At 40.6% G+C, this 24,565-nt stretch overlaps 1 protein-coding gene across 1 annotated transcript in view; it reads right to left on the bottom strand.

Annotated features, from left to right (window-relative positions):
* Positions 1 to 24,565, bottom strand: part of LOC122814238 (dynein axonemal heavy chain 5-like) — a 3,525,594-nt gene that overhangs the window by 3,073,435 nt on the left and 427,594 nt on the right. The window contains exon 16 of the mRNA XM_044086840.1: positions 2,157 to 2,292. Within this exon, the coding sequence (XP_043942775.1) occupies positions 2,157 to 2,292 (136 nt within the window). The remainder of the gene's footprint in view (positions 1 to 2,156; positions 2,293 to 24,565) is intronic.

Below are 24,565 nucleotides of genomic sequence, written 5' to 3'. Positions count from 1 at the left end.
CTTACTGGCAGGTAGTCCTGGAAGCAAACAAGTACTCGGGACTCAATGACCACATCTCTTTACTTCCCTTATTAAAGTTAAGGTCTGCCAAGCTCTAATCTGTTTTATGGGAATTTTTTATTATTATTTTATTCCTTATAACAACTTTACCAACACTAAGAAATTGTTAACATTATTTATGCACTTGTATTTGTATGTGGTTTTTATATGTTTTTTCAAAATATGAGTGCATCCAGCATCATCAACAGTTGATTTATGGTGCATAGTTTTTTAAATTTCAATTAAGGTTTTAATTGTTTGTAAGGAGGGATGCTATTTATTGACGTGTATTTACTTCTTATGTTATCTGATGAAGTCTGGGAGGTACTCAGACGAAAACGCATTTAATGTACTGTGAGCGTTAACTATCTTACTACCTCAAGTTTTTACTTGCCTATAAACGAGTGAATTGTAGAAAGTGTCCTTCCTGATCGGTCCAGTTCAACAGGTTACTAGTTTTGCTTTCTGGACTTTCTCCATTTTTTTTTTCTTTACGTCAGATTCACAGAAATGTTCAGTGCTTGGCAGTTATAAACAGAACACTGACCTTTACATCAGATTCACAGAAATGTTCAGTGCTTGGCAGTTATAAACAGAACACTGACCTTTACGTCAAATTCAAAGAAATGTTTAGTGCTTGGCAGTTATAAACAGGACACTGCCCTTTACGTCAGATTCACAGAAATGTTCAGTGCTTGGCAGTTATAAACAGGAGAATGACCTTTACATCAGATTCACAGAAATGTTCAGTGCTTGGCAGTTACAAACAGGACACCCTTTATGTCAGATTCACAGAAATGTTCAGTGTTTGCCAGTTATAAACAGGACACTGACCTTTACGTCACATTCACAAAATCATTCAGTGCTTGGCAGTTATAAACAGGCCACTGACCTTTACATGAGATTCACAGAAATGTTCAGTACTTGGCAGTTATAAACAGGACACTGAACTTTACATGAGATTGACAGAAATGTTCAGTGCTTGCCAGTTATAAACAGGACACTGACCTTTAAATCAGATTCATAGAAATGTTCAGTGCTTGGAAGTTATAAACAGGACATTGTCCTTTATGTCAGATTCACAGAAATGTTCAGTGCTTGACAGTTCTAAACAGGACAGTGACCTTTACGTCAGATTCACAGAAATATTCAGTGCTTGGAAGTTATAAACAGGACATTGTCCTTTATGTCAGATTCACAGAAATGTTCAGTGCTTGGCAGTTCTAAACAGGACAGTGACCTTTACGTCAGATTCACAGAAATGTTCAGTGCTTGGCAGTTCTAAACAGGACAGTGACCTTTATGTCAGATTCACAGAAATATTCAGTGCTTGGCAGTTATAAACAGGACACTGAGTATTCTTCTTCTAGGTAGCAACGCTAGTGATAATGGAAAGTTCTCCAATGTTACAGTGTCTTTACGATCATGATTTAAAATGGTATGCCTGCACTGCACATGTATACAACTACACATCTGCAGTAGCAATTCAACCATCACATATAGACACTATTTCAATCCAGTGCTCTTCATTATCACCCAAAAATAATTAAAGAGGTATTCTCCATGTACTGAGAAAGATAGGAGAGAATAGCCAAATGATTTTTATAGCTGCTATTCAATGCAGAGAACCAACAATAATGTCCACTCATGAATGGGTGCAGCTTAAAGCCAAACAATGACTGCTATTGGCAAATTAAGTAGTCAGTCCTGTAGACCATCAGGGAACCTCTCCAAACAAGAAAAAATGTGCATATTGCTTTCATACTGCAGAAGTAAAAAGTCAAGCCATCATTATGCAACCAGACTCTAGGTGGGATAGTGACTGTTGCTTCAGGTCATGTGACCAGTGCACAACTGTATCTAGTAATTTAGCATGTTCATCGCCCTTCTTCAAGTTCCAGTAAGCACAACATTTTCTTCTCTTGCTCCTCGCAGTAAGTCACACTATAGTTATTACAACTTAAATATCAAAACATCAGATATTCATATGGTTTAAGACCAATAAATGCACATGAAACTTCCATGTGACTACAATAAAAAACACAGTTTTGTTGATGTTTCTGTGTATTGACATGCTACCCTGCAGCCAGAAATACTCAATTCATCATACGTCTTACCTTCTCTCAGTATCCATAAGTGCCCTTGTATCAATTGTCAACATCAATGTGTCCAACATCTGACTCAAATTTTCTTTAAGTATAGTAGGTAAAAGAGGGCCTTCATCCTCTGGATCTTCCCAGTCATACAGGTTAGCTAGAACATAATATTTAGGGATAAGAATAGATTTATATCTTCACTCAGACTGTATTCCTTTAATTTAAAATCGTATATAGCACATTAAGCCTGATAAGAACAATGCAGACCTGAACAGCTTCCTTTTGAATGCTGAGTGCTCTTGTGACAAAAGTATGGACTCATAGCACAATATCACAGGTTTAAACTGAACATTAAATTCTCAGTTTTGAACTTAAGAAAGTCATTTAAAGGGTAATTTTCTACAATACAGTTTTGTTAATCATCTTTATTTACGGTATCTCATTTAATTGTTTAACAGTATTGTGCAATGCAGTTTCAGAGATAAAAGTTTGCAAGTTAACAGCTATATGAATGCATTACATAATGTCAAATGTCAACAACATACCATATATCTTCATTACTTGTACAGAGAATACTGTATACTAAGTTTATATAGTATAATGATAGAATTCCAAGTTATGTACATAACTTCAATAATCATGTTTTTGTTGTCAATATGCAGACAGAAGAAAGTCGCTGAGCAATTTGCATCTTGTCTCTTTCTGCTTTGTGTGCCAACAACCAGTAGTGACCACGAGGGATCAGCATGTAACAACTGGATATCACATGGTGAGTTTGGCTGTTTAGTTGTTGATCCACGAGGATCTATAACAAAAAGGGTATACAAAGATAAAAATAGGAAGAGAATAAAGAAGAGAAATGGGTAGGGAAGAGAGGAAACCAGATTTAGGCTGCATTCTCCAAATGCCAAATTGACAATTCAAGTATGGGAATATTGTTAGCTTTAAGTTGTGCAAATTAAGGGTAATTTGACATAACTGATAAATACTAGGTAACCATACAGGAAACTGAGATGGATTCTTGTATAAAATCTGTAAGATGATTAGTTCATTATGAATGGAAAGAACAGGTTCCACTTCTGTGGTGCACAGCTAGTAATCTTATGTTCAATTTTCACAAGTATCACAAGTTTTCTACAAAGTTCCCCCTGAAGGTCTGAAATACCTACACATAGTAAGAACTAAATTATGGACAGAAGTTGAGGAACGGCAGGTAAATGGGTACAGTAACCTGTGCGTAAGTCATAACTTTGCACAAGTAGAGTTGTGAGTAATGGAAAAAAAAACTCAGCAGCATTATTTACATTTCAATGTAGGCACTTACCAGCTTGTCTAGATTACACTGTGGTACTTAATAAGAATGGGATAATCATAACGAAGTCTGGATAATACCAAAATGGAACACCTGGATTTTAGTCACTGAGGACAATAAAGCCCTGACTATGACTCAGATGACTTGAAATTTAGTAGTGGCCTGGACACTGGAAGAGCTGAGGGGAGGGAGCTAACTGAGTGAGCCGCTGATACCGGCTCACTCATCCAGGATGAATGATAGGTGGTTTCTGCCAGCTAATTGACACCTTGCAAACAGAGTCTTGCACAGCACTGAATATAGCCTGGTTGAGTACAAGAGTTGCACTGCCAAACTCGTAATGGCAGCCTTAGGTAGTGTATGTGTTGTAGCATACATGTGCAAGTAGAAGGTGTAGCATGCCCTTGTGCTGATGTGGGTGCTCGTGTCAGCCACCTGGGACTTGGGTAAGGGCCTATTAAAAGTGTCTGTCTATATTTATGAGGGCTTCCTGATATATAAGGCTTCCTTAAAGTTAGCTGAGCATTTCTTAATATATTATTTGCCACTCTAGGAGGTTTAGAAGTCTGCTCTTGTCTGCTCATATTTCTTTGTTCTGCATCTGGTCAAGCTTTACTCAATATGTGGAATGGATTACCTGCTTTCCTATTAGCATTTGTTAGACGACTAGTAAAATATTGTATTTTATAACTAAACCTAGTTAATAAAGTTCATATGCTATTGTTGAACTACTATCTGGACAGAATGGAACAGTTTGCTTGAACTATAGCAACTTATATAATAACTCATATTATTTTGGTAACTTGATTGTTCACTTTTGACATCCCTACACTGTGATACAGTTGGCTAGTTGCTTGTTTGCATTACCTGGGTGCTCTGCTCTCTTTTATTTTGTTTTTCTCTCTAATTGTCTACCTTACAGTCACAGCATGTTTTCATGCCTTTCTTCCTTCTACCTGTCTTTTCTGCTCTAACTACTTTCCTCTTATATGTGTTCCCTCCAGTTAACATTTTTCCTACTCAGACATTAGCTTGCTAAAGGATGTCATTTATCACAATGTTTTTAATGTTTAACTTTTATTATTAACTCCATTCTCCTCTAAAATCCTAACTGCACCTAATAGCAATGTGGGGGGGTGAACACTCCAAGTAGGTGACTGCCTGTTGAGGCTATGCCATCATGGTGAAGGTCACATGACCGAAGAATCACCTAGGGCACTATGGGAGGTGGACAGGCTTAGCAGGAACTCTGAAAAATGGGTGGCCAACACAGCCGGTTCTCAATCCTGGAAAACAGGTTCTGCAGGGGGCTTGCAACTCTCTCAGGTAAAAATATATACTGCAGCACAAACTATAAGAAGACAAAACTCATTTCAATTCAGCATGGCAGGAGAAAGCCCAATTACAATGTCTTTGAGTCAGAGAACTTGTAACTTAATGAAGGGATCTGATGAAAGCAGAAAGAAAGTTAGGCCCTCAATGAGGGAAATCCTTATTGCTAAATCCATTACACGTATTGGTACTTTGAATGTTCATACAGCCTATAGCACTGGTAGATTGGCACAAATTATACATGAGATGAAGCATTACAATCTATTGTTGTTGAAATCAGTGAAATGCGATGGACTGGATCAGGAAAGATTATTTCAGAAGATGTCACCGTTCTGTTTTCAGGTGGCAATAAGCATGGGAACAAAGTTGGCATACTGTTTAGTAAGGAGGCATCAAAAACTTTAATCAGTTGGGAACCAATCAGTGACAGAATTATTTTAGTTTGCCTGCAGAGCCATTTCACCAAACTAGCATTACTACTAGTTTATGTACCAACAGAAGTGCCAGAGATACTGAAAAGGAAGAATTTTATGAACCGCTACAAGATGTGATGACCTCGATTCCCACCTATGACCTTAGAATTGTGATGGATGATTTCACTTGGATTTCAATTGGAAGCAACAGACAGGGATTTGAGCACATCACTGGCTTTGCTGCTTTAGGAAACAGGACAGCGAATGGTTATGGATTACTGCAGTTCTGTAGTGGCAATCACCTTAAAATTGAGGGGGCAACACACTGACACACAAATACATTCATAAGGCAACATGGCAATCACCCAATGGATACACGATGAATCAGATTGATAACATTTGCATATTTTGTCAATGGGCAAGTATGTTCAAGATGTCAGAGTAAAATGGGGAGCTGATGTTGCATCTGATCACCACCTTGTGATCGCGTCAATTTAAACAAAACTCAAGAACCGAAAGAAAAAGTCAGTATCTCCTCAATTTAACACTGACATGTTGACTTCACCTGACATGCAAACTAGATACAACATCAAGGTTCAAACCCAATTCTCTGCCCTACAGAGTGCAGATGATATTGAACAGCAATGGGAACAATTCAAGACAATCATCAAAGAGAATGAAGAAACAGCAACTGGGTATAAGAGAGGCAAAAGAAAAGAGGCGTGGATAACAGTTGAATCTTGGAAAGCCATTGATGCATGACCTGATTGCAAACGAAGATGAGAGTAGGCATACCAATCTGGCCAGTTATTAGACACTATGACTAAAGAATATAAACAGAAAGTTAAACTGGGCAAAAAGATGTGCAAGAATGACAAAAAGTTATGGGTTGGGAAACTGGCAACAGTGGCAGAAACAGTGGCAGCAATTGGAAATTCCAGGGCATTATATCCTGTTGTCAAAGAACTCATGGATAAGAATAAACAGAGACCAGCTATTACATTAGCAAATGGAAAAAACTGAAAAAAATGCAAGAGGAACAATTAAAGAGATGGTGAGAACATTCTGAATCTGTGCTAAACTGCCCCAAACCAGAACTTTGGCAATGACGCACAAGTGTCAACAATGATTCTGGATGTGAACTTGGCAGACATTAGTGATATTGAACTAAGGAAGCCATAGCCAAACTAAAGAATGGAACAGACCAGATAGAAAAAGGGTTGCTAAAGTATGCTATGTCTTCCATGGAATATTTCACACGTCTCTTGAACAACATATGGATTCAGGAAAAGGTACCCAATAAGTGGAAAAATGTCATCATCATCTGTCTACCAAAAAACAGAGATTTTAGAGACTGCAAAAATTGGCCTGGAATCACATTGTTGTCAGTCCCAGGCAACATTTTTGTCAGTGTATTACTGAATAGACTGAAAGGAGCAGTGGATGACAGACTCAGACAGGAACAGGCTGGATTTAGATTAGATCAATCCTGCACTGACCGGATATTTGCACTAAGAAATATTATAGAAAAAAGCATCAGCTTGGAAGATACCAGTCATTGTCAACCTTGTGGACTTCAAAAAAGCCTTTGACTGCATACATAGACCATCGCTATGGCACATCTTGGCAGAATACGAGATTCCTCCAAAATTCATTACACGCTTTAACAGTCTGTATCAAGAAAGCAAGTGCACAGTTCGGGTGAATAAAGAGTGATGTGACTGGTATGCAGTGGTCACCAGTGTAAGACAAGGATGTATACTGTCTCTCTTTAGTCACAGTTATTGACTGGGTCATGTGGAAAGCATTACACGGAAACTCAGTGGGACCGGAATGGGTCAATGACAACAAGCTGTGTGACTTGGACTTTGCCGATGACATCGCTCTAATTGATACATGGAGTGGAATGCAGACAATGACCACATCAGTGGAGAAGCAGGGTGGAAAAGTAAGCCTCAGAATGAATCCTGACAAATGCAAAATGTTGGTCCGTGAAGCATGGAATGACAACAAAGGCATAACAGCTGCAGGATCAGTATTAGACATGATAGAGAACTTCTGTTATCTGGGCAGTTTCATCTCTCACAGAGGTAACTATTAGAAAGAAGTGCTGGTTTGACTTGAAAAAGCAAGTGCAGCATTCAATAGATTATCCAAAATTTGGGCATCACAAAACATTGCACTGTCCACAAAGGTGAAGCTATGCCAAGCACTGATGCTGTCTACTCTCTTTGGCCAATCACAGCATCAGACATAAGAAAACTTGAGGCTGCTCATCATAAATGGCTGACACACATTTTGGGAATATCTTGAAAGGACAAAGTAAAAAATTAGAGTGTTAGAGAAAGAACTCATTAGAGTGTTAGAGAAAGAACCCATCAATGGAAACTTGAAAATATCATTATGGAAAGAAGCCTATGTTGGTTTGGTCATGTTAACTGTATGGATACTAGCAGGATTCCTATACAATCCCTCAAATGGGAACTAGATGGATATAAGAGAAGACCAGGCAGACCTCAGAAAAAATGGAAAGAAGTTGTAACAAGAGACTTCTGTTGCCTGAATATCACTTGGGAAGAACCTAAAGAAGTGGCAGCTGATAGGACACAGTGGAGTCCACTTATGACCCAATGCGTTATCGACATGGGGTGAACTGAAGACCGAAGATTAAATCCATTATAAAGCTGAAGTACTATTTGCCTACACCTCAGTATTTTTAATCTATTTAAAATCTCTATTCCTGAATCTTTTAACAAGTCAATAAAATCTCTGTCTCCTTTTACAGAAAACATAAAAACTGTTGCTGTCACAGGATATCAGTTAGGAATGTTGCATTTATATCCTAACTGAATTAATGCTATCCTCAAGAGCTACTATAGTACCCCATTTTGTGAAAAATAGAGAACATTTGTGTGTGTGCTTTTCTCCCTTGCTTCATACTGACAGCACTTCCCAGTGCCCAATGCCCATTGCCATGTCTACTGATCTCTCTCCAATTCACCCCAGACAATATTTGTAATCTTACAGACTGATGTGGAACTTAAAGGTGGTACTGCCCATCATTTGATGGAGGATTTTTCATTTTATAAGCCTACTGCCTACCATAGTTTACCTGCCCTCCCCAGCTGTGTGGCTACATCATGGGAACAGACATGCAATGGAAACATGCAACAATCTTGCCCCCCCACTCCCTCCTGAAATTTAGCCAAGTTCCCACCCTAATATCTCTTAGACCATCCCCTCTGTTTATGATCCTTATCCTCTGCCAGGGACATCATGGGGATTCCCATACAGCCACCCCTCCCTTCCTGGGATGGACATGCTTCCATACCTCCCTGCCACCCCATCAGTCACCCAAGCCACTAATTGAACCCAGGTCACATGGGTCATAGTCAAGGCTTTATCCCTCTACAACACTGGGGTGGTAAAAATAACAGAAACATTATTTGCCTTGCAGTAGTGTACTCAGCTCACAAAGTTAATTATTTTTCAGAGCTAAGTAATTTATGGGACTTTTTTGTATTTTATGATCTGTATTAGCACTAACTGGCACACCTGCTATACCAAACACTGTTATTTTACAGTATATAGTTATAGTAAGGGAGACAACATTAATACCACAAGTGGACTAAAAGCAGGTCTCATTCTCCCATAGTACTAGTTTCTTACATTTAATGACTTAATTTAGTGAATCTTGGATTAACTTTGTTTTTTTTTAAAACTGTCTCTATACAATTTAATTAGTCTCTTGCTACAGTGTTCTAATTTTATTATTTCAAAGCTTGAGAGGCTTGCTATACATTTCCTGGGGAACCTACCAGCAGTTTCTGTGGGTTACCCTACTTACTGATTGTTTCTGGTGACATGCCTAGACATGCCTAGAATTGAAGGGTGGATGGAACCTGCTCTGGTCACCCTAGCTTCACTTGGGCTCATTATGCTCCCCTGCCCTCCCTTTAATTTCAACCTACCCCTTTTGTTTTATTTGTAGTAAATATAACCCCTTGTCTTCCTATCACACACCCATCTTCTTCCTATCACCTATCCTACTCTTTTATCCAAAAATAATTGATAGCTCACCTAGTCACTTTTTCCTTCTCCCATCTCTTTAAGAAATCTTTACCTCCCTATATCACTGTCTCATACATGACTGCTTTTTAACCCTTCATCTGTCCTCATTTTATAACTCGTTGCCCTATTCTACCCCCCCCCCCTAAATTTGCATACTATGCTCCCTACTTTGCACTAAGCCATTCTCATTCATACCTAATTTGCCTCTTTTCTAAGGTCTTTCTCACTCAAATATTTTACTGCCTATTTCATACCTAACCATGGTCAGCCACACATAGTTTACCTATTTTAACTTTCTCCCAGCTATTTATTCCTCAAGCATGCACTGAATTTTCTAATAGCTTAACCCTGCTTTTTCTCAGTCCTAATTAGCTTATCTCCCCATCTTCAGCTCTGACAACTTTTCCACTGAATCCTACCCAGTTACTAACTCATTAACAGTGTTTGACAAATATGCTTCTCCTACGCCTGACTACTTCACCTTTCCTTTTACTTTGTTATATTATTTGCTACTAAGTGACAATTACAACAAGAAATACCTCTCCCACTACAAGCCTCGCCTTCAAACACAATATGTATCATTCCTCAACATTAATCACTCTAAATGTTTTCAATGACTTACTCAGTCTTTACTTTAAATACAAAATTATTAATTCTTCATTTTATCAGCAGCCCAAATAAAGCAAAAAAAAAAAAGCAAAATTAACATAGTAAAACTACATCCGTCTCATCTGCACTCTTCAGTCATTAGACAAAGTGGAAACATTCACCCTATCCCTGGCCCTACTTCCTTCCCAATCTCTTCTTTATCCCTATCCCCTAAGCCTGCCACAATACCTCCCAATCAGTTTAAGTTTGCCTCCATAACTATCCCTAGTATCAATAACAAAGTTACTGAACTTCATGCCAGGATCTCACAGTAATCGCAAGATGTTGCTGTGATCACTGAATTGTGGCTAAAACCTCATATAAAAGACTCAGGTGTTCTACCTTCAAGGTTACAATACCATCAGGACTGGTTTACTACAGGTCCAAACATAGTGAAAATTTTAAAACACGAGGGAAGGAAGTCTAATATGGACTCTGCTTAGTTTAGCAGAAGCATTCTGGTGTCAAGTGGGAATAGGAACCATACCAGAAGTAGAAAAATCAGAAAGCAACTGAATGTGCCAAAAAAGAGAAGGATCAGATGGGAAGGGAAGAAAACTGGAAAAGCCATATAGTGGCAAGTATAGAGATCTCCTGAAACAACCTCATGTTGATCAGGATTTGACACAAGAAATGTTAAGGACAGGTGAGTTGAAACCAAAAGATAAAAGGTTAACAATAGCAGCCTAGGGCAGTTGACTGCATACACATTGATTTACAAAGTCTATTGAACATGTGGAAGAAGCAGATGAATAGAGGTACTCAAAAAAAGAATTGAAAACAATCACACATCTTCTTGATGGGTGTGGTACACTCATGGCAGATGGCCTGTACACTGAAAGGCATAATAATGTGGCAAGACTGTTGCAATGGAGTTTGTGCAAATACCGCAATATAAAAGTAGCTGAGAAACATTAGAAACATGAACCACAAAACATTATAGAGAATATAGAGAAATACACATCACATGGGATCACTCATTACCAACAGTTCAAAAATAGATTTGAGAAAACCAGATATAGTAGTCCGTGAAAAAAGATAAAAGTAGCACTGATAATTGAAATTGCTACACTTAGCGATTGCAGCACCTTACGTACAGAGAAACACAAAGTCATAAAATATCAGGGTTTGTATGCAGAAATGAGATGGTTGTGGAAGAAAGATACCCAAACAGTTCCAATAATAGTAGAAACAAAGGGTCTAATAAAAAAAAAACTTTAAAGTTGTATTTGGATATGGTACCAATACATGTAGCTCCATACGAATTGCAGGTGTAATTTATGGGTGCTGCAAAGAGCACTTTTGGCTAACATCAAAAACTGAAACAATAGAATCCAAGAACCAGGTGTAGAACATCTAAAATTTCTGGTATACCAGCAAGAAATTAAATCCAGTAAAAAAAGGGCACAGTACAACCATCCATATAAAACAGGGTTTATTACATCACGCTTTCGAATTGAAACTCTTTTTGAAAGCTTGATGTAATAAACCCTGTTTTATATGGATGGTCTTGCTGTGCCCGTTTTTTACTAAATTGAAACAATACTAATTTCATGATCTTTAATTATACTCTGACTTAGGTATGTGGTCCATTTCTGTTATGGTATTAGAAACTCAAAAGACCTGGAGAAATAAAACCTGAAAAAAATGGGAAATGGTGCAGTGGCTATTCTGTATCCCAACAACTATGAATGCTCTCCTTGTACCAATACGTTATTTGAATTCCATAGCACAGAGCTTTTCATCTATCACTTTAGATTAACTGATAATAAACATCTCTGTATTATTGTTCCAGATATTCCCCCAAGAAATAATATGTCCAGTCTTGAAGACATACTCTATAGGTTGTCAAATAAAATATCTATAAACAATTATTTTAAGAGATGTGAATACTGATAGTCAAAATTTTACATCAAACTTTTTTACCTCTGTCATTAACCTACATGCTTTTAAACAACTTATTACATCTTTAACATCCTATAGCAAAGTTGATAAAAATGGTTCCATTTTTGGCTTGATAATGGTCTCTGATCTCTGTAAATATGTCTAATTAGGAATCATTTCAGATTACTTTAGAGATTGTCAGCCTGCTTTTACAAATAGATATAGTCCACATATTGCCAACTATCACCTATACAAAATGATTCATACTCTCTCAAACATCAACCAGGATACCTGTACAGCCAGCTTAATACCCTTGAAATGGTCTACCCTGAAACCATACAACTGGATGAAGCAGTGCATAAATTTAATGGAATATTCTTGAGTACTTTATACAGCTTTGCACCAATAAAAAGGAAAACAGTAAAGACCAACTATGGTCCTTGGCTTTCCAATCACAATAACCTTCTCATCCATAACAGAGATAAGGCATGGACATAAATGCAAAAACATGTCTCCTCAAAACCTACAGTGCTTTAAAGAACTCTGCATGTTACTAAAAATACTTAAATTTCATCAGGAAGAAATATTTCTTTAATCTTCCAAACAAGCATAGATATAATCCTAAAAAATTCTGGTTGTCCATTAAAGAAATATTACACCCTGGAGCTAATAATGTAACTTACTTTTGCCCCAATATGTCTTCTTCAGAAACTGTTATCCAATGTAATTCTAAGTTAATAGAATGTACAATGACCCTCACTAAGTACTCCCCTCCTATTTCGTCTGACTCATCCCTACCCTCCAACATCTTCACCTTTACATTAAAACCTGTTTCTACTTTCTATATAAAATAATTATTAAACAAAATTAAACTGCGTTCGCCGTCTGCTGGTAAACTCCCAGCAGAATACCTCAAAAGAGCTGCCAGTTCCATTACTTATCAATTTTTTATGCTAATAAACAGGTTCATACTGTGGCTTAGCAGTTAAGGTCTTTGCCTTCCATGCAGAAAGTACAAGGTTTGATCCTGACCTCCGAACAATGTCTGTTTGGAGTTTGCATGTTCTCCCTGTGTCTCCGTGGGGTTTCTCCCATGTCCAAAAAACATGCTTAGTGTTTCTATCTCAAACTCACCAGTGACTGGAGCTGTGGGCAGCAGCAGCACAGACTCTACATGGTGCCCTATAGGGGGAAGAGTTGTACAGACCATCCATTTTGGGCATCTATTGTGGTGCGCAGTATCCTCAAAATAGGAGAACATGGATCACAGACTGCGTGCCCTGGCAGGGCTAGCTACTCAATGGTGTAAAATATGGCTCTAGGTGATTTGGCCATGTTGACTAATGTCACCAAAATGGGCATGGGTAGTTACCTGTGATAAGTGGGTTGAGGACCTGGCCTACTCTGACACACGCCAGGGACCTTTGCTAACAGTGGGAGGGATATATGTGCCCCTATTGGCCGGTGTGTGCATGCCATAAAGCCCAGCAGCCCTGGATCAATAACCTACTGGTTGGCCGGTGTTTATTTGCCCAGCCTGGGTTACCTGGGATAGCTCTGTTGAGCAAAAGCTAGATGTAAAACCTGCCAAACATGAACTGAAAATTGCTACACTTAATGTAGGTTTACTGACAGGATGCAGCTTGGAAGTGGATGATAAGATGGTAGGGAGGAGGCTGGACATCCTATGTATCCAAGAGATGAGATGGAAGGGCAGTGCAGCAAAGCCACTTGGCTTGGGATCCAGAGACTACTACTCAGGTGGAGGGCAGGCTAGAAATGGTGTAGGACTTGTGGTGAGAGAGAGGCTTCAGAAGGCAGTAAGTGATATATATCATCAGAATTAATGACAGACTCATGGCAGTCAAACTCCAGTGTAATGATAGGGCAGTATTCATAATCTCAGCCTATGCCCCACATCAGGGCTGTGATAGTGAGGAAAAGAGTGCATTCAGACAGCAATTGCAGGACCTACTAGATAAAGCAGGACAACATGAATTGGTGTTGATAATGGGTGATTTGAATGCACATATTGGGAAAGACAGAACAGGATATGAGGACTGCCTGGGTCCACATGGGTGGGGCAACAGAAATAAAGAAGAAGAAGCCATTCTAGACTTCTGTCTGGCAAATGGCTTGATAGTAGCCAACACGTGGTTAAGAAAGAGAGTCAGTCACAAGATCACATACAAGAGTAGTCAACATGCAACTCAGGTAGACTTCCTCCTAGTAAGGAAAAGGCACTGGGGTAGAATCCATGAAACAGTCGGCCCACAACATTAACCACTAGTTGCCACAATCAGCTGTAAGCAGTGGTCAGAGAAGGCTCTAAAGTCAAAAGAGACCAGGCTGAAGACCTGGAAGTTGATGGGAGAGAAAGCACAACAGTTCAAGGAATTACTCAGGGCTCTAGCACCCCAAGAAGAGGAAGAAATAGGTGGAGTTGAAGACAAATGGCAGCGCCTAAAATAGCATGTGTGAGGACTACAGAAAAGATATGTGGCTGAGCCAGGTATGGAAATAAGTACATGAGGAAAGCTGGTGGTGGAATGCAGATGTCCAGGAAGTCATCAAAAGAAAGAAGGCGTGCAGGAAGAAGTGGGAGATAGAAAAGACTGACCAGACTAGGAAGGACTACTGGTTGGCTAACAAAGAAGCTAAGAAACAAGTTGCAATAGCAAAGAATAGGGCATTGGAGGCACTGTACCACCTCCTGGAAAGTGACACAGTAAGGGACACAAATAAACTATATCAGGTTGCAAAGCAAAGACAGAAAGATAAAAAAGATAGTCAGACACCCTTCATAAGGGGTGCCAGCAATAACCTGTTTACCAGTCCAGAGGACATCAAAGGCAGATGGAAGGAGTATTTCCAGCAGCTTCTGAATGAAGAAAACCCCACAGAAGCTGTACTGCCCCAGAAACAGCCAATAATGAGAGAAGAAGAGGAGCCCACCCTAGAAGAAGTAAGAACAGCATTAAGGAAGATGAAGTCAGGGAAAGCAGTAAGCTCAGATGAGGTCACATAAGATATGATAAAGATGCTGGGTGAGAGGGGAGAAATGTTCCTGAGGATACTAATATCAATGTGGAGAGAAAGGTGTATCCCAGATGACTGGAGAATAAGCATACTCGTGCCACTGTACAAGAACAAAGCAAAGGGGACATCCACAACTGTGGGCAGTACAGAGGCATCAAACCCCTATCACATTGCATGAAAGTTCTGGAGAGGGTGACTGATAAACAGATACTCAGAGTAGTAGAATGTAATATGGGAGATGAGCAGTTTGGATTCAGATCAGGATGCAGCACAATTGACCCAATGTTTGCATTGAGACATTTACTTGATAAGAAGCTACAGATGAGGAGAGAGTCCAACTGGGCATTCCTAGACTTGGAGAAAGCACATAGTCCCAAGAAAGCTGATCTGGGCAGTACTGCAGTGGTTTGAAGTCCCAGAAACATTGGTAGAATTAGTGCTGGCTATGTACAAGGACCCAGTGACTCAAGTACGAACAGTGTTCAGCCTCACAGAGGGTTTCCCAGTGGGAGTGAATGTACATCAGGGTTCAGCTCTGAACCCACTACTGTTCATACTGGTGATGGACTACATTAGCACTACATTAGCAAACAGGTTGGAGGGGACGGATCAACAAAGCTGTTGTATGCAGACAATGTGGCAGTACAGGCAGACTCTGAGCTAGAACTTCAGCAAAGAATAGGAGAATGGAATGCAAATCTGAAGGCACACGTGATGAAACTAAGCAAAGATAAGATGGTGGTAATAGCAGCAAATTGGGGAAATCAGAAGAAGCTGAGAATAGAGATAAAAGGGAAGATAGTGGAACAGGTAAACAGCTTCAAGTGTCTGGGAGGGGTAGTTGAGGAGAAGGGTAGTCAGAATAAAGAGGTCAAAGCTAGAATCAGAGGGGCTGCAGCCAACTGGCATAGAGTATTTGGTGTAGTCTATGACAGAAGAATGCCAAAGAAGCTGAAAAGTAAGGTGTACAAGAGAGTGGTGTGACCAGTACTACTGTATTGTACAGAAACCTGGGCAGTAAAGGCAGAACAGCTGAAGAAGCTAGAGGTGATGGAAATGAAGTGCCTGAGAAAGGTGGTAGGATGCACACTGTGGGACAGAAGAAGAAATGAGGACATAAGAGCAGAAGCCAAAGTAGCTCCAATTGCAGAAGAGATCAAAGAGAATAGATTATAGTGGTTTGGACATTTGTAGAAAGGCAGAAGACAATCTGGTGAGGAAGATTTGGGAAAGACAGACAGGAAGAAGCAAGGATGTCCAGCAAAGAGGTGGATGGATTGTGTGAAAGAAGATCTGTGACATTCAGGCATCAGTGTTGAAGAAGGCAGGAGTGTGGCACTGAATCGAGAGAGGTGGCGACAGTTAACAGGATACCCCGACCCCATGTAGAAAAATGGGAAAAAGGGGGCTGATGATGATGATAAAACAGGTTCATACAGGAATTGTATGTTCCTTACCACTGGAAAAAAATCTACATTATCCCTTTCCACAAAGGTGACAATTCCACTGAAACATCCAGCTTTAGACCCATTGCAATTTTATCTCCCCTTTCAAAAGGATTGGAAAAAATATGTCCGTAAGCAACTGTACTATCATCTCTTAGCAAGAACAGCTCCTCACTATAACACAACAAGGTTTTCTACCAGCTCCTATGACAATCACTACCCTTTTAACATTCACAAACACCATTAATAGAGTGATGTCTAAAGCTGTCAATACAGTTTCTCACAGTTTTTCACAAAAAACCCTCCCATTAAAATTGTTTACCTTGTGCCTATTACATTCTACTTTTCAGTGGCTTACTAAGTACTTGCCTGTTCAACATTGGTCTGTTAAATGGCACTCTAGCCTTTTTTCCTTACCTTTCCATCAATACTGGTGCACCACAAGGTTCTATTCTTGTTCCAGTACTATTTAATAATTTTATTAACAATTTACACACATCTTCTCAACAAGAGCTGTCAGACACAGCCTGTATTCAAACTGTATGGCCAACACCTGGGACACAGTCCCTACATCAACCAGTTCTATACCTTATACATTCCAGCCATTATTAAAATAATTCCTTTTAAACTCTTGGTTTTGTTCTTGCCAAGTTAACATACTAATAAACCTTTTCACTAATATCCCCATATTACCTGCCTCTCATCTTACACATCTCATTTCCCCTGGCAAGCTCTAATACTGTGACAGTTTTTCCTCCTGGCTAATGTCTCCTACACCTGTAGTATTTAAATCTTCTTATCTTCCTGTCTCTCTTCCCTATGCCCTCTGACCGCTGTCTCTAACTCAAATATTTGTACTTCTGCTGTATATAGAAAACTCCACTATACCGGTCTTCCACTCAACATCTTATCCTGTCTATGTCCTGCTTCTGTACTGTGAATCAAACATCCCATCCTTATGTAACATAATAACTTACTCTATTAGATTAGAAATATAATATTATCATTTTGAAAATCATTTTTGTGCACCACTCTGTAGCTGTGGCTTTTACTTAATATGTGTGTGTATGTTTCAATGAACATGTATTTTGGGCCTCTGCTGTAAATGGGTGTTCAACTTCACTACTATTTATCCATATGACATTGCATTCTTAAGCAACCTCGCATTATAGTAACTTGCATTTATACATATTATAAACTATTCTTTGATTTGATAATTGTGTAATATTATAATTGTTATATAATATTGCAACTGTGGTCTCCTGTACTCTATATATGTATGTTCTAATTTGCAACATGTATCTGTAGAGCTTTTCTCCCCGGGCCTCTAATGAGAATGGGTACCATTGCCCATTTGGACTTTCCCAGTAAACAGATGTCAAGGAATAAATATTCCTGCAGTAAAATATACCCAGGGAACTTAGGCATCTGAAATGTAGCCTTTTCTGCATGTACCCCATTACTTTTTATTGCCCATTATTTTATTTCTATGTGTGTGTCACCCTGCGTAGATTTTAATCTGTATTTGTACTATTTTCTTTATTATTTAAATAAAGCTGATTTACTCACCCTTAAGCTATTTTGGCTGACATCCAGCTTTATATAAATGCACTGTTATTTATCTGAAAAGAGGGTAAGCATTATTTACACTGCTGATTAATAAAGTGAGGGACATGTGTCTCCCATTAGCATGCTTAGGTCTACTGCCATTGATGGAGATTAATTGGTGTATTTATATTTGGTGTTTAAAAGCAACCAGTAGCTGAGTGTCTTTGCCCTTATCCAAATTGGTGGTAGTACTACCATCCCAGAAAAAAACCTGTGGGAAATCAGACAATTCTACTAGCCTTCCCTGGGAAATGTGTGTGTGTGTGTGTGTGTGTGTGTGTGTGTGTGTGTGTGTGTGTGTGTGTGTGTGTGTGCGTGTGTGTGTGTGCGTGTGTGTGTGTGTGTATGTATCTGTGTGTCTGTGAATATTAATTTGTGTCAAAAGCAATTGCTATAGATAAAGAGGCAATGGAATGCATTGGTTCACAGAGAGAATGGTGAGAAAGAGGCCTTGGTGCTAAACCAACAGCTCAACTCTGTATATGTCCTGTGTGAAGTCTAGTCTAGGTGTAGATGTTGGAAGCCCATAACTAGGATAGCAGGACATATTTCCTTTATGGTATTGGGGCCAACTTGTATTCTGTGAATTAATTATTGAGATACACTTATGTGCATTTCCTTGCTAACTTGATTGGCAGTGGTAGGATTCAAACTCCAACTGTGCCACCCATCCTAATGTCACATTTAGTGGCATCTTGCAACCTTGATGGCAGTTTTGACACCCCACCCCCACTCCATCACAGTGGAAACTAGGAAATCTGTATATGTTTAGTCAGATGTTTACTTTATTGGTACACTAATGCCATTACATCATGTGTGTTTTGGTGGAAAAGTGTTACAAGTGGATCCTATTCTACCAGTACAATAAAAACAACAAGGTGCATGAGCTGCTTTCCTCCCACATTAATAATTTTATTTTGAGAGGCTTAAAAATGTTTCAACAACTGTGATTACCCCATGTAAATGTTCTCAGATTGAACAAGAGAAGTATTGTAGTTTTTGGCTTCACAGGTGTTAACTCCATATACAATTAACTGAAAAGCTATGTTCAAATGTTTATCTTGAATTCTAGATCCTGCTAAGGCTGTCCAGGTTAAGCCCTTCCCCCTCTCATCTTGACCAATGCACTGAATACTTAGCTGAGAGCAAAACAGATACAAATCTTTAGGTTGACAAACAAAGCAGACTTGAGACAGTGTTTGATGCTTTCATTTTTGAATGGCATCTATCACAAATTGTTCCACTGCACTGGACATTCATGAAGCAAATACAGTAGTATTTACACTGAAATCAGAAGGCATAGCTCTGAAGTGCTACTACATAAAAGAAGATGGCATATTTTAAACTAAGATATGCATGTAATGATTCCTCACTTGGAAGTCTTCATGATTAAGAGCATGAAAAAGAAGTTATGTTCTTACCATAGCATTCCATGTGTTGTTGATCTTCATTCGTTCATTAATGATGGGTGTCAGTTCCATTCTCGGAACCGAGTCGGCCATTATACCAAGCTCGTGCCAGCCAAAAACTCTCGATCTAAGTTCTTACCCATAGTGCCTCTCTCCATATTACCTAAGATCAAGTTTGCCCATATGGAAAGGATAGACCACAGAGAGAAAGTGGAGACTTTTTCTGAGCAGCTGCCTTATCCTAGGATAGGACCATAGCTGAACCTCCAAGAGTCTTTTGGAGGGAGTTGTGGGTGGGCTGTAATGAATGAATGAAGATTAGCAACACAGATGGAACGTTATGGTAAGAACTTAACTTCTTTATCTGATGTTGTTAATCTTCATTCATTCCTTACTGATGGGACAGAGTCCCTAGCTACCTTGTTTCCTGGGAGGCCCTATGGAAGAATATTCCTGAATACCATTGAACCAAAGGATGCTCTTCCCCTGGAGACCATATCCAATTTATAGTGAGTGATAAATGTATGAGTAGAGGCCCATGTTGCTGCTGCACAAATGTCATCCATGGATATTCTCGGATGAAAAGCCACAGATGTTGCAACTGATCTCATGGAATGTGCTTTGATTTTAGAAGGTAAAGAAACCTTGTTTCATTGATAAATAAATGAAATGCAGTCCCTCAACCATTTAAACAATGTAACCTTGGCAACCGGTTTTCCCAATTTTGATCCTGAGTATGACATGAACAATTGGTCAGATTTTCTTATGGGATTAGATCTTTTAAGATAAAAATGAAGTTGTCTGTGCACATCAAGCAAAGGAAATGTTAATTCTCCTTTGCTTGAGAAATTTGGGAAGAAGACTGGAAGGTCAATTGTCTGATTAATTGACAAACTAGGAAGCCAGAAGGATGCTGTAGACAGGGGAGGACAAGTTGTTCTTTCTTTCAGTCACTGGAAATGGAGGAACCAAGCTGTCAGCTTGAGGTTTGATAAATTTGGATATGTCAATCCATGTGGATATGATAGTAGTTCCAGAATTGGATCCAGAATCCAAGGTTGCTGTAGTAGGTGAGGCCAAAGGAAATGGAACCAAATTTGTTGTGGCCAGTAGGGAGCAATGAAGAACACTCTGCTTCTCAAATGATGGGCTTTCATCAAAAATTTGAGAATCAGATGTATTGGTGGGTAGGCATACAAAAGTCCCTCGGGCCAATTGTGTACTAGAGCATCCCTCTGGGACTCCCCCCTTCGGGAAGATCAGGGCAAAGTAGCTGCTGCATTTGTGGTTTAAGGGGTATGCGAATAAGTCACAGCAAGGCTGGCCCCAGCAACTGAAAATCTTCTTTGTTGTTGCAGGATTGAGGGACCACTCGTGAGGCAGGAAAATGCATCGGCTCAACTTGTCTGAAATCATGTTGGAGTTCCCGGGAATGTGCATTGCTATCAGAAAGTGGTTGGAAGCAATCACCTATTGCCAAATTCCCATGGCCTCTCAACACAAGGGGTAGGACATGGTTCCACCTTGTTTGTTGATGTACCAGACTACTGACATGTTGTCAGACTGGATGGCAATTGTTCTTAAAGGGAGAGCAGATTAGAATGCTTGCAATGCTAGAAGCACTGCCCTCATTTCTAGAACACTGATATGCAGATTGGCATCTATGGGTAAGCAAGTGCCTTGGACTGTCTTTCCTTGATAATACCCCCACCCCATTAGGGAGGCGTCCATGGTCACTATAGCTTTGGGCTGAGAAGAGGAGAAAGGAAGACACCATAGGTTCTCTTCTGGCTCTATCCACCAATGTAAGTCTTGTTTACAGCGATCTATTATCCTGATCTGAAATAACAGGGTGAGGTTCAAAGGGGACTATCGTGTTAGCAAAAGACACTGAAGAAGCCTCATATACAGCCTTGCCAGTGGTACCATCATTATAGAAGCTGCCATGGACCCTAGAAGCTGAAGGACTGCTCGAAAAGGCACTTTGTCCTGACTGAGTATCACTCGGAGTTGTGCTCGGATTCTTTGCATCCTGTGAAGAGGGAGGTATAATAGACATGATTGGGTATCGAATTCTTCCCCTATGAACTCCAGTCTTCAAGAAGGAATTAGTTTGTATTTGTCTTTGTTCACCATTATCCCTAGCTGTTTTAGGAGACATAAGGTGAAATTGATTGCTGAGGTCAGTAGATGCTTGGTTGGGGTGGTGAGGAGCCAATCATCCATATATGGAAACACTCAGAATCCTTGCAGTCTTAAGTGAGCTGTTAACCATTTCCATGCATTTGGTGAACACTCTGGGGGCTGTGGAGAGACCAAAGGGCAATGCTCAGAATTGGTAGTGATTGGCTCCCAGCCAGAAGTGGAGAAATCTCCTGGATCGCTTGTCCATTTTTATATGGTAATACACATTCTGAAGATCTATAGAGCACTTCCAATCATCTTTGCCCAGGAAGGGGAGTATAAACTGTACCGTGACCATCCAGAATTTTTCTTGTTGGACTAACTTGTTTAGGATGCTGAGGTCCAGAACTGGCCTCTAGTCCCCTGTTTTCTTTGGCACTAAAAAGAACCTTGAGTAAAAAACAGATTCTATTTGGTCTGGAGGGACTTTTTGGATGACTCTTTTTTTTAAGCAACTTTTGAATTTCAAGAGCTGCTGATTCTCTTTGACTGGGTGGTACATTGGGAATGAATCTTAAAGGCGTTGGGAAAAGGTTGAAGGGAATGAGATAACCTCTGGTGATTATCGTCTGCACCCAAGAATCTGAAGTTATTTTTTTGCCAGACAAGGTGGTGCAGAGAAAAATTACCCCCAGCTGCTTCCAGAGGTAAGCAATCAGGCTGCTCTTGAAGAGCGCTGGTAGGACTGATCCAAGAAAGAATCTCTGGACCCCTGGTTATGTGGACCCCCTCTGCCTCTGAAGGGATATCTTCCAGTTGAGTTCCCCCCTCTGCCCCAGGGGGAAAACTCACCACGTGTGTCATGGGAAAGACCTTGGGACTTTCTGTACCACATCTTTCCTCTCCTCTGATTCCTGGAGTAGGATTGTTAAGGTGTGGAAATGCACGCCCATGGCAGACAAGGTCTTACTGTCCTTTCAACCCCTGGCTAAAGTATCTTTCACCTTTGGGCCAAAAAGGGATGATGCTTCTACAGAGGCGTTAAGGAAGAAAAACTTAAAATGGTCCATGAAGTCACAAAGATGCATCCAGGTGTGACATATTGTAACAAGACCCATGCCCGCTGCTCTAGCCACCCCTTCAGTCGAGTATGAAATCAACCTCATGGACGGATTAGAGATTTATTCCAGGGTCTCAAGCTGTGAGGCAACTTTGTCCTGTACCTCATCAGACACTCCTCCTGCCAGAATCTCTGAGAGTTTGGTAATCAGGTTTCTCTGTAGTCGAGTAAAATGTGCCAGGTAATTCAGGGACCAGATGATAAAGGTCGCTGAAGAGTATACCTGCTTCACCAGTCTGTCTATCACCCAAGACTCCCTGTTTGAGGAATGGACAGTAGAGCTCTCCTTGGAGAGCTCTTCTTTTTTGTGGCTGCCACCACAACCATAGCATCTACTGGAAGGGCCTTAGACCAGTGATGATTGTCCTGAGGGTGGTGAGACAATTTTTTCTGGACTCTGAGGGATAGGTTCAGTGGTATCAGGACTATTACATGCACACTCCATGATGAGCTCTACGAGTTCATCTGCAGGCGAGTTTACCCAGGAAGTAGAGGGCCAGGCTCAGAAACCCTGCAAGAATACGGACTACTCGGGGGAAGTGGTGGTGGACTTCCAGTCATCCTGCTGCTTAAGGATCTCCAAGATGTCTCCAAAGGAGACATCATCAGGCGGTGATCGTGGGGACCCCTTCCCCTTCATCATAGTCTGTATCTTCTGTCAAGGTTTCCCCTGGGGAATCCACATGCTATGTCTTGCACAACCTCTTGCAAGGAACCTCCTTGATGGGAGTATCTGAGGAGGATGCTGCAGAGGGGGAACCTTGCTGAAGGGTTTCTTGAGGTTCCCGAGCCCAGTGTCCATGAGTAGTGGGCTGTGTCAACTGCAATTCAGAGGATGGGGAGTGATAGGTCTCCAACACTGAGGGAACCAACTGAGAGACAGCAGAGGCCAGAGCTCTCTCCATCACCTGGAAAGCAGGTACTCCTAAAGAGGGGTGGGAGCCCAGAACTGAGAGAGACAACCTTGGGACCGGGGTCACACCCCCGTTCTGAAGAACCCACTGCCAGGGGCCATGGAAGAGATGACTCCACCAGAGTAACAAGAACCGAGGCAGGTGTGTGGAAAGGAGACACCATGCCAGGGAAGCCAGTGCCGACAGACTAGTCCCAGTCCCGAGAATGGCCTGGCTCAGAAAGAGCTGAACACCAAAGGGTAGGTTCTGGTACCATGGTAAGATCTACCACCGGCACCAAAGAGGCTGGAACCAGGGTTGGCATCGGTGACAGGTGCTCCAAAACCAGGAAGGAGGTCAAAGGAGGAAAATATTGTGGAGTCCTTGGATGAAATCCCTCAGCTTTGAGTGGGAGGGAGGGATGGCTTAGATGGAGTAGAAAGTCATCTGGCCACCAAGAGTTGATCCACTAGCCTCACTGCATACAGCTCTGAAAGACTCTTGGAGGATTGTATAGACATCCCCAAGAGTGAAGTAGGGTGGTCTAAGAAAGGGATATACTGCTGGCCAGCAAATGGATCCATCAAGGGGGAATATCTGGTCTGGGGGAGTATTTCACCTTTTGGCACTGAGGTTAAAGGACCAATCTGAAGTACAGGGATGGGAGGAGTGAACAGTTCCTGGATGTCTATTGTTAGTGCCGAAAAGTGAGTCAGTGCCAATGTTGTGGTAGTAGTCAGTGCCATTGTCTGTGTAGTCATGGGAGCCAAAGAAGTAGTCGACACCGAAGCTGGTTTCAGACTTGGAACCGAGACTGGTGCTGAGGTGGAAGGTTTAGGCCTCAGAGCCAAAGATGGTGCCAGTTTAGGGGCTTTCTGTCTCGCTTCCTATTGCTTAGTCTCAGAATCATGAGGAGGGTATTGACTTGCTCCTCTTTTTGTGTCTTTCTTAGGATGTGGTGAGTCCTCCAACTTGGAAATAGCCTCCACGAAAGGAGATTTTAGTAGTCCTTTAAGCATTCATTTATTCTTGTTCTCCGCAAGTGTATGGGAGCTGAAACCTTTACATATGTCACAAGGGGGTTTCACCGAAAAGTGAGGGACCCCTAAACAATAAACACAAGAGTCATAAT

The sequence above is a fragment of the Protopterus annectens genome, chromosome 1.part1, assembly GCF_019279795.1.
Source record: "Protopterus annectens isolate FY-2018-M chromosome 1.part1, PAN1.0, whole genome shotgun sequence".
NCBI classification, from domain to species: domain Eukaryota; kingdom Metazoa; phylum Chordata; order Ceratodontiformes; family Protopteridae; genus Protopterus; species Protopterus annectens.
This window is presented reverse-complemented; position numbering and strand designations above follow the sequence as displayed.